The following is a 15,022-nucleotide window of genomic DNA, read 5'->3' on the forward strand; positions in this document are numbered from 1 at the left end:
CTATAAATGGGTATCGAATAAATTAAACCAATAGTCATTTCAACTTTTATATCGAAGCAGTCTATTCAGCTTTTGTATATATATAACAAATAAAAACAAGCATATGCATAATACTAGTATTGAAAAACAGGGCTAAAGATTGTATGGCCAGTTTCTGTGAATGAGTTGAAGTGGCAACCGTTATTCGAAGGAAGTGGTCAGAGTGATGGTTCCTCTAATATAGATTTTGAATCTTATATCTCTCGATCAGGAGAGCGATCATCGTGGGTAGTCACGAAGGAAATGTTGTACGACAAGTGTTCATCCCTACACATCTTCTAATTATTTGTTGGGTTCACTAAGCAAGTGGGCAAGTCGGCCCGTCTACGACAGTAGTTAGTAATTAGTTATGGTTTGGACTTGACCCAAGAGACACACACACACCCATTCTCAGAATACGTGACATGACGAATGCTTGAGCAAGGCCCAATCCCATTTTCGATTTTGATTTTCAGTGCAAATGTTTTAAATTACATTACTATATTTATATATGTGTTTTGTCACTACAAATTCTGGGTGAGTTATTTCCACTTTCAGTTTTAAATTTAATACAAGTATTCTAATTTTATGTTATCTATCTAATTCGACATTATTTTATTTTATGTCTATATATATTTTTGAACTTATGCCATTACATAATTATAAGTATTTTCAACTTTGTATGTTATACGAGTATTATACTATACTAGACTATTAAGGAAGGAAGAAGGTATGAGCTTGGAGGCATGAAAGAGTAACCATTGCAATCCGTTCGCGACGGAATGGCATTCTCTTTTATGGAGCCGCTCTAACTTGATTTCTTCCGTGTATATATATATATATACACACACACATATACGTATTTTCTCTCTATGTTTGAGTATTTACGTATAGCAAATTATTTCAAATTTCGGGGACAAATTTTTTCTTAAAGGGGGTAGATTGTGACAACCTGTTCCCAAATATTACAGGTTTTATAATTTTAAAGTGTGAATTTACAAAAATGCCCTTCGAGGTTAAAACATTAATTTTTGTTGGCTGCCTTTTCGTGTCAGGTAAGATTTGTTTTCGTGGTGTATCCTTATAGTACTCGTCATTACGAACGCGTGGACGCAAGCAAAATGGAATTTGGAGCTAAAATAAAGATTTTACGGAATTTGAAACTTAAGGGCATTTTGGTAATTTTTAAATCAAGATATTTTCACTTTGGACCACCCCGATTTGACACATGGCAGTTTTCCCCACTTTTTGGGGTGTTCTTCTTCCCCATGTCTTTCCTCCTAATCTTCTGGAACTCTCTTTGTCTTATTTCTCTCCCATGAGCTTCTCTCTCTCCTTTCACTCTCTCGAAACCTCTATCTCATCACCCTCTCTTCATGGCTCTCCTCCCTTAGTTCTCATCTTTTCTCTCTCAGCTACCTTGTTCTCTCATTCTCTATAAACACATACACACACACAAGCACCACAATGACAACTAGACCAATCACCTTTGTGGCTCTTACTCCGGCGATCTCACAACCCTCGAGATCCCTCCATCACGAACCCAGAGCTGACAGAGGTCCCTCATTTCTTCTGTTTCTCTACATAGTGGCACCACCGCTGTTGCCGAAATTATTGCAGCGAATTCTCCACGATCCCGACCTAGGTAAGCCTTGGGGACACCTTCATTCTATTCATTTTGACGTTGTTATGCGATTGATGAGCCTACATGCACGAATGGGTGAGTTTGATGCAGAAATGGCACGAGGGAATTTCCCCATTTTTTCGGCAAGGAATCCATTGGCTTTGAGGCCTTTTCTGACCAACGCCGGCCACGGTCGAGGAAAATAATGGTACATTTCAAATCCTTGTTCCTTGGGCTTCATTTTGTTGTATAGAATGATTAGTTTTAGTTAAGACTTGGGGATGATCAAAGCTTGAGAAGCTTTGGTTTTCTTCTTCGTGGAGTTTGGCTGACCCACGATCTGAAATCGGGTCGACTCGACTCGTAGACCAATTGAATCCAACCAAACCCAATCCAAAACTAGGCCCAAACCTTTGGCTTAGGTAACCTAAGCCCAAACCAGTATCAAGCCCAACCCATTCACCCTAAATCAAATCCAAACCCAATAACCCGATTTGAAATCTGGCCTAACCCAGTGACCTAAGCCTAGATCTGACTAGACCTGGACCTAGTTCTAGTTTCTTGGGTCGGCGCGTGACCTGCGAGTGGGTGTGCATCATGGTCAGCACGTGGAGCACATGTGCCTCTGACGGAGGTACTATGCTTCGCCGTTGTCCACGACGGTGACCCATAGTGGCGCCGAAGACTTTTCCGGCGAACTTTCTGACAACTCATCTCGGCATGTGGCTTTGTTTCTTCTCTAGCATAACCCAAAGTCGTACAGCTTCACCTTCGGGTGATGGATCCACTGCATATACATATATAAGTTATATCATCTTCTCTGGCGTTACCCAGAGTGGTACAGCTTCACCTTCAGGTGATGGACCATGGTTTCTTCATTGGTGTAACCCAGCGTCTTACAGCTTCACCTTTGGTGATGGTTATGCCTTCACGCCACTATGATACCCCTAGTTGAGTACATCATTAATGAGATTTATAGATTTGTCTTCGGGTGGCTATACTACCTTTACTAAGCACCGGTTTACACGCACACGTTTTATGAATGTTTTGCATTGCATGCTAGAGTTTCAGAAAACCTATTATGTAGTATTATATGTGTTTTCAAAACAGGGGGTTAGTATGTTCATAAAGAAAATGGTTTTCTTATTATTAGTACTATTATTATAAACTTTGGTCCACTCACTCTTTGGTTTTGCGCCCCCCCTTCAGGATTTAGATTCGAGGCACACAATCCTGACGTCAGGGCACTTCCGCTTAGGTATCTTTGAGTCTCCTCTATGTAGGACCCATTCCTTGGTTCGTACCTTTTCATAATAAATCTTTCATATTATTCTTGATTAGTTGTATGCTCTGAACACGGTTCTGCATTAGTATATTTCTTTCTGATCACACATTTTAATTTGCATGCATGTTAAAATGGCTTCGCCACCCTCGGGTGTTGGCCAGCATGTGCCTATCCTGATATTTGGGGATATCGGGATTGGGATGTGTCAACGAAATTCAAATTTCTATATCATCAAATAATCAGTGAGTTCCAAACACACAGTTGATTTCTCTTTCATACAAGCTTTGCCTCTTTTCCTGAAACTACTTACAGTAAAAACTTTTACAACGTACCAGAGAACAACTCCGATTATGTAGCTGGGCCTTGTCAAGCTGATCACGATGCCGACTAGTGACAATGACAATAAGATAATGTACATGTGAATTTGTTTCCCTGTGAATGAGGAATGTTTTGTCAACTTGAGAACTCCATCTTTCCAGGAAATGATGATGTGCTTGAACGGCTCCTTGAGCTTTCACTTCCAGATGGTTGACTTATCACATCCTTAAACACAAGTGAAGGAATGAATAAACAAATAAACTTGAAGAAAACATAGAAATAGAAAAGCACAAACACAAGCGTTATGGCATGTATGCAGTTCAGGTTTTATGTTATGCAACTCACTTGTATCAAAGGATTCGAGCGTTGTCTCGGTGAGAATACTCCAGTAGCACAAGCCATGACACAATTCAAGCTCTCATCGGCAAGTGCTCTCAATCTGTTAAGTTCAGGCAGCACAACCTTGCCAAGATCTGGCCTGTCCTTTCGCCTCATTTCAGCACACTGTAAACAGAGCTTGGCAAACTTCAAGGCTTCCTCAACTGGCCAATCAGGAACAGCAGGGTCAAGCATCTCAGCAAAAGTCCCTGTCTCAATAGCCCGTTCAATGTGATGAGTCAACCCCATTGGTGGCTTGGCTGTTATAAGTTGTAGAAACATGACACCAAGTGAGTAGATATCAGATTTTGTCCCAAGCAAGCCAGTTTGCTGATACTCTGGGTCGATGTAGCAAAATGTTCCGGCTGTTGATGTCATGTGATACTGAGTGACGGCGTTGGCTACAGATGGAGGGACAAGCCTAGCTAAACCTACATCACTGATCTTGCTCACATAGTTATGGTCTAGCAAGATGTTGCCGGGTTTTAGGTCACGATGTACAAGGGGTTCTGGCTTGGTCTGATGAAGGAACAAAAGCCCTGTCCCAATTTCTGCAGCAATTCGGAACCTTATTTGCCAAGGAATAACTGGGGTGTTACCTCTGCGGAAGAGACGATCTTCCAAGCTCCCATTACCCATGTACTCATATACCAAGCAACCGTAATCTGGGCAAGCTCCAAGGAGTAAAACCATGTTTGGATGTCGTATACAGCTTAATACCTCAACCTGAACAACTTAGGTCAGTCAGATAAATATCCACACTAATACATGATCAACAAATTGAATCCCCATTTAGATTAATGAGTATCAATAATCCTAGAATTCATAATTAAATAATGAGACCTAAGAGGATCACTGCATCAGAAACTACTCGCATGAGTGAAGTTCATATTATATTCTATCTCATTTTACTTTCGTAATATTTTTCTAACATTATCTATGTTTTCTTTTAGTTCTGCCACAGGAAAACCACTCGATCAGTTTTATTTTCGAACAATATGGTCCCATTCTGGAAACAAATATGAAGTTCACTCTTTAATTAATTCATGATCAGATTCAACATAGTAATTACTTAATGGTTAATTTATTGTTTATGATATGAAGAGAGTGTTGTATACTTGAATATATATAGTAGTTAAAAATTGATCATGTTCCATGTCACAAACCTCCTGCTTGAACTGCGACTGTCCTTGAGCTGCATCTGGACGTAGAATTTTTATTGCCACTGTTGTGTGGTCTAGTTCACCTCTGTATACTGGCCCATAGCCTCCTTCACCAATCTTTCGATCTTGTGAGAAATCATTCGTTGCCTTTTCAATCTCCTGAATTGTGTATTTCCTGTACCTAAGATCATATGACCTTGCTTGAAGTGCCTTGTTCTTCTCTTCAGATTCTTTAAAAGCTTTCATTTCTGCAACCCTTCTTTTTTGTGCTTCCAATTCAGCAATCCTTTGAGCTGCTTCAGCTGCCTCAATGGCTGCCTTACATTTTGCTTTCTCCTTCTCCACAAGTGCCAATGCAACTTCCTCAGCATGTCGTGCCGCTTCTAGCCTTTGTTCATCTTCCATTTTCCACTGGTTAATTTCTTTTTCCTGTGATGATTTTTTGGTTAGAACATATGTTAAACAAATTCTATGCTCGATTAAGGTATCGTAAAGTATAGACCTTGTGTTTTGCTATCAGAGCTTCCTTGCACGCTGTACTGTACATTTCCATTGTTTGTTTCAGCTCTAGCTTGAGCCTCCTCATCTCAGCTTCCACATCGTCCTGTTATTGTCGATGCAAATGAGAATGGTATTAGATTTTGACGAAAGGTTTATATAGTAGGAGGCCTTGCAGATTCCAATGTTTACAATATATGCTGGGAATTATCTGAAGTACCATATTTTGTGATGATGATGATGATTTTCCACTGTCAACTGAACATGATGACATTTCACATTGCAGAGAGCCCATATCTAAAAACTTGTGTCTTGAGTAAGATGATGAAGGGCTTCTGTTGTCCCCGTCCGAGCCGATTGAAAGTCGAGAGTTTATTCCTGATTCTACACCAAAGTCGCAGCGAGGTGACGTACGATCAATGCTTGGCCTTCCACTACTTACAAATGATATATCAGTTTCTGGTGAAAGCTCATATGATTTGTCCATTGAGGGTCTTCCTCTTGCGAACGGTGACCTGTAAATCATTTTTGTTGGGTTAGCCCCTCTCATTGATCATGTATTCCCTTTTTCATAGTTGTTCACACAAACATATAGGCTTTTAGAACTCCGACCGAAAAAGGCATAGCATATGTATATCTACAGCGTACCGTAAAAGAAGTCATCCACGTACGCATTGTATTCAGAGAATAAAAGCATCCAAATCCAAAACCAATTAGTTGCCAATGATGGATAAACTCTCAACATATATACATATATGCATTTCTAGAACATAGATATGCCTATTCACTCAAATGCGATAGGACTAGGAGATTAGGGCTTACTTGATTTGAATGTCACAATCTGGCTGGTTACGAGTAGAACAGTACTGCACCCTATCCGATGCTGCATTAATAAAAAAAACTTCAGTCAATTAGCAACTAATGAAAAACACGATATATGATTATCGTGAGGTGGAAATAAACCTGAAGATCTGGCTTCAGAAACAGTGCTTGGCTGGTGTTGAACTTGACTAGATTGGGCAAAATTTTGGGGTGTGGAAGTAGCATATCGCATGTACGACACCCTTCCTTTGCCAATCACATAAACAGAGCAAAAATCCGGTGCCCTTTTTGACACTGTGCTTGGAACGTCTGTGAGCTTAAATCTTTTGTGGAACAGAACGTATAAAAAAAAAAAAAAATCAGTTTATGCAATTAGGGTTCCAATATTAGAACTGATATTGCCCAAAAAGAATATTAGAATTGATTAAGGTGTATATGTTATATACAAAAGAAAAATCTCAAACAGATGTATAAGAAAATGATGAGGAAATAGTTAATGATCACCTGAAAATTCCGCTTTTGGACGGTGTGCCAAGTACCAAAATCTCGATAGTGTTAACCATAACATAATCGATGATTGCGTTTGGAATATCATTGTCCTTGATTACCACTTCATTGCATTTTATCTGTTTCAAACATTACAAGGAAGTTGTTACTGACATTCTTGGTATCTCGTCTCTCAGTCTTGGATGAGATACTAATTCCAAATTCTTTCTCGCCTACTGACCTATTCTCATTCCAGGTTAGTTAACATGTCGGGTGCATGATTATGACGTAGGAGATAGAAATAGAAACTAATGAAGAAGCATAAATATAGTAGGAAAGGACTCACATTCTTTTTGGAGCAGAAGGAACGGAAAGAAAGAAAGAGCCCTTGGGTTTGTTGGGGGTCGGAGCCTTCAGGGGAGGATGTTTGATCAACATGGAGCAATGTGAGAGGCCGGCCTCTGGCGAGAAGATGATCAACTGCCCATTTGATTGCATGTTCACTTCCTTTGTCCTTGTCTATGGCCACCGCCACCGACTCCTCTCTCTTTTCTCCTTGCCCTCTAACAATCCTCGACATTACCTTTAGTTATTTTTATTTCTCTCTTAATTTATTTCTATAAAAAATTAATTCATTCAAAGCTCTCCAATTAACAATTCACCAGCTGCTGACCTAGGTTTAAGAAACTCAGAAATTAAGCAATTAAGCTTCTTATTAAATTTAGAGATCAGTTTCTAGTATACTTAATTCGTGCTGGCATCAGTTGGCATTGCCTTGGAAGAAAAACATAAATGCTCAAACCAATTAACTACATCTTCTAACATCCTTAATACGAATTTGTATCTTCTATTTAAAGTTGATTTTCTTGAATTTGTAGAACGAAGTCTCGTTGGTTAAATTTATTTTTACCGACTATCATGGCGACTTATGAATGATAAACATATATCAACTGTCGTATAATGTGTTCAACTAACATGATGATCAGCAACTATAATCTCTTCTCATCCTTTAGGGATTGTTTTGAGTCGTTGTAACTATTGTCTTGTCTTGCCAAATTTTGTGACTTGCATAATAAGAAAATCTATAAGTTGGTAAGTTAAAAAATAGCTACTTTATTCGTTGTCATTGCATTTGCATGGTTCTAGAAGGGCTTTTTTATTTTTTTATTTTTTTTATTTTTTTCTTTCATTCGGTAGCAAGTTCTAGAGTTCTTGATAGAAAATATATATTAACAAATTTTTCTTCAAAGAAAATACTTTCTTTTGTAATTAGATGTGGTATTTTTTTGGTTTTTATCACAAATGGTCTTTGAAATTGACTCAATTATCAAGATAGTTCCTGAAATTGAAAATCGATCAATAATGTAGTCCCTGAAAATGAGTGTCACAAATCAATGTGATCCTTCCGTCACAATTCTTTCAAAAATTCTGTTACTTACTAATGTGACAATCTTAACTTAGTAGTTTTTTAAGTATTGAAGAAGGGAGATCTTTTAGGTAGAAAAGGACCTTAACCAAGAAACTAATGGTTGGAACTAAATTTGTGCAGATCCACGAATGGAGGTGAAATCCAGTTGAAATTGCCCATGATCCCTAGAGAGGGGAGAATGGGGTTGACTGTGAAGTGAGGTTGAATCCAAATTAGACAGCCTAGATATCTCGGGGAACGGGAATCAAACCATGGGTGTAGTTCTAAGAAATAATGGTGTGATGAGCAACACATCATGAACCATCATTGGCGAATAGCCTATGGAGGGGCGTTAAGGAGATGGGTTCTCCATAGACGTGTCTACACATAGAAAATGGTGTGTACAAGAAAAGATATAGTAGTCTGATAGAGAAGATAAAGAGTCATCCCTTGATAAATACCAAGGTTCTAAAAGTCACTAGGTGCTAGTCGGGCGACGGGCTGTGGCCTAGTGCCTAGGTGGCTAGGTAGGAGCCTAGGCGGACTAGGCGGATTTGAATAAATTTTTATAAATTAAAAAAATTTACTTTATAATATATACATAACATTGAGTAATATGTGATTTTTGGAAAAGAATAATATTATATAAAGTGAGGAATTGAAGTATATATAACATGGTTTTGTTTTAAAAGGAAAACAGAGATACCCAAATAGTATGTATAATATAATAGTGTCAAGGTAAAAAATGTGAAGTTTTCAAAATGGGTAATGCTAAGGAGATTAAATTTGTAGACAAAGTTTTGAAAACTAAAGGACATGTAGGTTGATGATTGGTTTATTACTTAAACGTTGATAAACGTGCTTATTCCTATTGGTGACACATCATTTAGTTTGCAAATTTAGTCTCCAAATTTAGTCTCCCTAGCATTACCCTTTCAAAATATTTAAAAAAATTATTTCTTATTTAGAGTTTTCAAGTAAAACAATTTAAGTTATAAAGATAAAATAATAATTCAAAACATAGTATTTGTTGTAGGCATAATTTACTTGAACAATTATGGAGGCCATAGAGAAAGGGGTGCGGCAATAGTAGAGAGAAAGAGAGAGATGTGTAATTGTGAGGTGTGTTCTATTCCATCCTATTATGCCTTTATTTATAGTAGTAGGGAAGGTTAATTCCTTACCCTAACTCTAATAGGATAATATCTAGTCTATGAGATATGGTAGAATCCCATAAGGATATCCTAGATATGTTAGGATTTACACAGTCACATTCCCAATCTAATAGGACTTCAACACTCCCCCTTGAGTGTGTAAATACTCAAAAAAATGGCGCATTAGGTCTTCAGCGATGAAGTAAGTACAATTGATGAAGTTGTCGGCACAATGAGCGAATGCGAGTCTCAAAGCAACGGAAGAATGCATAAAAGGAAAAACTCACAAAACCTCGCTATGGTAAAACCTAAGGTGGGAGAAAAACCCATATGGTAAGGAGAAAAGTGAGAAGTTGCATTAAGTCAAAATTATATGTCTTATGGACACAAGTAGAAGAACTCACAATGGTATGATCAGCCCAGGATGGGTGCCTCGTCAAAACCTAGTTAGGTAGCAAAAACCTAGTGGGAAAAATGGTCCTAATCGTAGGGAAAAAGAGTACATTAAGATCAAGTGAGTATACTTCTAGATACTCCCTCTGAGTTTGACAAAACTTCCAAATGAGAATTATAAGCATTGCATATGAATAGTTAAGCATACCAATTCCTCGGACAAGCTTTTGGAAGGTTGACTTCGGCAGTGACGTCGTGTAGAGGTCGGCAAGGTTGTCTGGAATCGGCTTGCATGACTTCAATCTCCTGATGCTTTGCTGATATAGATATAGACACAATATGTCTTGGTGTTGACTTTGTTGATGTATCATGTCTTGGTTAGGTTGATATAAGTAGCATAATGTTTATAGATCGTCGTCGAGACTCAACGATGGATGAAAACAGCAAGTACTTCGAATATGCTCAACAAGAACTTGTAACGATGTCTCACATGTGGTGTAGTGAAGTGAGGTCAGTCTTGGAATGATTCGAAGATTTCACAACTAAGGTCATATCGTGGACCTCTAAGATATTGTGATACCCCTAACGAGAAAGACATAACCATTCGGGGATTTTACCTTGTGCGGGTTTGATAAGTAACCAGTGTCAGCATAACAAACAAGGCAAGCATCATTTTGAGGATTAGGGGGGGGTCGGATCCGTTTGAGATGAGTTGAGATTTGCCCAAATTCGTAGTACCTTCAAGGTACATCTTTAATACCAATTCAGTGTTTGCGTGTAAGAGCGGTGCTGCATCTTTACTAATAGATCAACAACAAAGGAGATGTTATGTCTAATACAATGAGCTAAGTATAACGAAGTATAAAGTTGAACTTAGATATGGAATTTCAAATTCCATAACCTCTTCAAGGTTCTTATTTGCATATAACGTCAGAACAATACTTAAACTTCAGGGTGTAGTTCGACCGGTAGACCAAAGTACCTTTAGAACAATACTTGAACTTCAGGTTAAGGCATAATCAAGTTTTCCCAATACCCTTCATCTCAAATTCCGTTTTCAGGTGTGAGGCAATTTTCTCAAGCTCTTCTAGAGTCTTAGTGAGATTCGTGTCAATGACATAAACTATAACTCTAGCAATTTGGAATAGGACTTCACAGTTGAGCACACAAGGGCATTCATTCATATCCTTGACTGATCAAATAATCACATAGACGGGTATACCACATTCGTCAAATTGTTTCAATCCGTAAATGAATGCCTTAAACATTAAGAGGGTGTTCCGTGGTTTGGAACTATTTGATCCAATGCATATAATTCTTCGGGAACTTATATGTAAATCTTCATATCTATATCCCCATGGAGAAAACACTAACCATGTCACATCTTGGCCCGAACCCCCACCACATCCTGGGCTCAACTCCACCGTAGCATGATATTGTCCGCTTTGGGCCCCGACCACGCCCTCACGGTTTTGTTTTTGGGAACTCACACGAGAACTTCCCACCCATCATAGGATTTCTCTCGCGTGAACTCGCTTAACTTCGGAGTTCCGATGGAACCCGAAGCTAGTAAGCTCCCAAAAAACCTCGTGCTAGGTAGATATGAGAATATACATATAAGGCTTACAGGATCCACTCCCCTGGGTGATGTGGGATGTTACAATCCACCCCCTTTAGGGGTCCGACGTCCTCGTCGGCACATTTCCAGTCAGGGATTGGCTCTGATACCAAATTGTCACATCTCAGCCCGGGCCCCCACCACATCCCCGACTCGACTCCACTGTAGCATGATATTGTTTGCTTTGGGCCCCGACCACGCCTTCACGGTTTTGTTTCTGGGAACTCACACGAGAACTTCCCAGTGGGTCACCCATCATAGGACTGCTCTCGTGCGAACTTGCTTAACTTCAGAGTTCCGATGGAACCCGAAGCTAGTGAGCTCCTAAAAGGCTTCGTGCTAGGTAGAGATGAGAATATACATATAAGGCTTACAGGATCCACTCCCCTGGGCGATGTGGGATGTTACAAACCACATTTCATAATGCTGTTATCAATCACATGGCGTTTGAGAGAAACCTTGCGCCATAAGGTATGCATCATATCGCACTATTTCATTAATCTCATTATGCTTCATTTCCCACTTATAACATAATAAGGTTACCTTGGGCAGTGTAGGAACAATAGGTCCAAAACACACGTTGGTAAGGAATTTGACATGGATTGTAATTTTGGTTGTCCAATCAATTCTACATTGTCACTTAACCAATGGAACACGGTTCGATGTTTTCGTTTTTCATTTATGTCGATAGTTACCATATAAGTGAAAACATCATCAATGGTAATCTCATTTCAATTCCATTAACTTATCCAAACTAGTATATTGGACTAAGAACTTCAAGTCTTAGGAGTAATCCGGATTAATATCATAAGATGAAAATGATTTGAGATAACGATCGAGTATAGATTCATTTTGTGTCGTGTGTTCTTCTTCTAAGGAAGTGAATCCTATGAACTGAGTGATCTGTCGTGCTCTAGGCTAGGACAGATTGATTGGCTATCTGCTAGTGTACCAGACCGTCCAACAAGGGCGCCTAATTCGTCCAATAGGGGCAGCACACCCTCCAAGGATGTTGACTCAATATCCGTTAAGTACACCTATCCTTGTAGGCATGTTTGTAGCTGGTATATGATTTCGTCACTTTAGCTAGATCAAAGGAATGCGTCTAGAGCAACATTCTAAAAGCTAGAATACATGCGACGTCCACACAAATTTGCATCATTTTATAGGAACGTTGACGTTCATATCTCCCCCTAACAGTGGGAAGATTGTCTCATTTAAGTGACAATCCCCAAATGAGTGGTAAAGAGATCGCATGTAAGGGCTATAAAAAAGGTAGTGTGAAGGAGAATCATAATCGACAAAGATTCACATCTTTCTTTTGAGGACCCATTTTGGTACATTGCGGCTGCGCAACTTAGCACATAGAATGCACACCCAAATGTGTAAATACAAAGCGTTAGGTTCGTACCAAGTAACCAACTGTAACATTGAATAGGTTGGGTGGCAATGGGCCCTATGATGAGCCAACATAGCTTCGTACAAGATTGCATAGCTTTAGGTAGAAGCCAAAAACTTGGTACGTTCACCAAGGTCTGAGCGATCATTTAAATTGAGCTTTATGATTGCTAGGCGAGGCTATTTGGGGTGAACATGGGAATTCGATGTTCAATCATAAACCCAAAAGACATACAATATTTTATCAAAAACTGTTGATATAAACTCTCCGGCATTATCCAGTCTCCCAGACTTATAGGATAAGTAGGGTGATGAACCCTTAAAATCGGCCAGGAGGTTTAGCAGCAATGTGTGTGGACAAACATGTGACCAATTTGTCGATTCATCAACCAAAACCATAAGTGTTTGTATGGTCCGCATTTTGGTTGGATTAGTCCACATATATTCCCTTGAAACCACTGTGAAAAAAGGGTAGTTTCGTATGTTTGTGAGGGATGATTTAGAAAATCAATTTCCCTAATGAGTAGGCTTGGCAAAGTGTGCTTGTAGGCATAAGTTCTTACTTTGGGTAAGGAGATGCGTTGTAGCATCATTGTTCGACCTAAGTGTCCCAAAAGGTCATGCCAAAACAAGTAAACTGCTCGAATCACACGGCTCCAGGCCAGTCGCATGTGGTGTGTTCCCAGTTAAGAGATAGTCATTGGCCCCAAAGCCAAGCTTCAGGCTCATTTTTGGAGGTGGTGCAAAGATATTTCACTTTATTTTCTTCAGTGGTTTCATTCATGATCATTGTCATCTTGAATATCCTTAAGACTTAACGACATTCTTCCGAAACGAGGAGAATATAAGGTCTCTGACATGGTAGCTTCTCCCACCAGGAATGAAGCATTCCTGTAAAACCAGTGACTAAGAGATCAACGATCTATGTTTGTGTAAGACTGTGATTAGTAATGTAGCTATTAGCAACCATGGACATGTGTTGGAGTTTGTTGAGAAGTTCTTGTTCTGACAATCCATCTATATTCCATTCATAGAGTTTGTCAGCAGAGACTGAAAATTGATTTTGAATGTTTCTTTCTTCAAACTGAAGATCTGGGGGTGTTGGTCTGGGATACCAGTTTTTTGTAAGAGTTGTAGGGTTGACTGGATTAGTACGAATTCGCTTAAGATCAAAAGTTGGTTGAAGATCAATATTTTGAAAAGCATGCTCAATTTTTTGAATAGGGGTATCAATTTCTGTTTCCTGAGAAGAATCTGAAGTAAATGTTTCTTCTTCGACAGAAATATCATGATTTTGTAAAACATTAACAACTTTCTCTTTTTTGAGCTCATTGAGCATCTGGTTTATTTTTTGCATAGTAGTCATTGACTTTAAAGCAGTAGAACTTGAAGAAGTATCAGTGAAATTCACTAATTGTTTTTCTTTTTGAAAAGATTTTGGCTGTGACAATTTGTCAATTTTGGTTTCAATTTTATCTAACTGTTTTCCAATAGTACGAAGACTCTGGTTTGTAAAATTATTCTGCTCAATGACAGATTTAAAACTTGCATCTTCTTTTGGAATTTTGAAAGGAGTGGCAGAAATGTTGGTATTGCCAGTGGAAATCAAAATAGTTTCTTTCAGAGGATGACTGGAAGAAACCAAAGTTTTGTCTTCCTTAACCCAATTTTCTTTGGTAACAACCGTAAGTTTGTTTTTGGTTTCATAGTGTTTTTCAATGAAATCAAAGAAAGATATTTCAAATTGGTATTGACAAATTGTCACAGCCAAAATCTTTTCAAAAAGAAAAACCATTAGTGAATTTCACTGATACTTCTTCAAGTTCTACTGCTTTAAAGTCAATGACTACTATGCAAAAAATAGACCAGATGCTCAATGAGCTCAAAAAAGCGAAAGTTGTTAATGTTTTACAAAATCATGATATTTCTGTCGAAGAAGAAACATTTACTTCAGATTCTTCTCAGGAAACAGAAATTGATACCCCTATTCAAAAAATTGAAAATGCTTTTCAAAATATTGATCTTCAACCAACTTTTGATCTTAAGCGTATTCGTACTAATCCAGTCAACCCTACAACTCTTACAAAAAACTGGTATCCCAGACCAACACCCCCAGATCTTCAGTTTGAAGAAAGAAACATTCAAAATCAATTTTCAGTCTCTGCTGACAAACTCTATGAATGGAATATAGATGGATTGTCAGAACAAAAACTTCTCAATAAACTCCAACACATGTTTATGGTTGCCAATAGCTACATCACTAATCACAATTTCACACAAACACAGATCGTTGATCTCTTAGTCACTGGTTTTACAGGAATGCTACATTCCTGGTGGGAGAAGCACTTAACTTCTCATTCCAAAGATGAAATAAGTCATGCGGTAAAAAAGGATGAGGAAGGACTTCCCATCTTTGATGAAACTATAGGACAAGGAATACCTGATGGAGTAAATACCTT

At 38.6% G+C, this 15,022-nt stretch overlaps 1 protein-coding gene across 1 annotated transcript; it reads right to left on the bottom strand.

The window, feature by feature from the left end:
- Positions 1 to 3,293: 3,293 nt before the first annotated feature.
- LOC137740673 (U-box domain-containing protein 35-like) lies at positions 3,294 to 13,895 on the bottom strand. Its single transcript, XM_088700698.1, has 10 exons — positions 13,873 to 13,895; positions 6,939 to 7,164; positions 6,611 to 6,732; positions 6,248 to 6,429; positions 6,107 to 6,167; positions 5,505 to 5,799; positions 5,289 to 5,390; positions 4,790 to 5,215; positions 3,591 to 4,349; positions 3,294 to 3,470 (listed from the first exon to the last, which is right to left on the bottom strand). Exons 1-10 carry the CDS (start codon positions 13,893 to 13,895, stop codon positions 3,381 to 3,383), a joined length of 2,286 nt encoding a protein of 761 aa, XP_088556824.1. The 3' UTR covers positions 3,294 to 3,380.
- Between the last annotated feature and the right edge of the window lie 1,127 nt (positions 13,896 to 15,022).

Source organism: Pyrus communis, chromosome 9, assembly GCF_041283825.1.
Source record: "Pyrus communis isolate YQ-2024b chromosome 9, ASM4128382v1, whole genome shotgun sequence".
Taxonomy (NCBI): Eukaryota; Viridiplantae; Streptophyta; class Magnoliopsida; order Rosales; family Rosaceae; genus Pyrus; species Pyrus communis.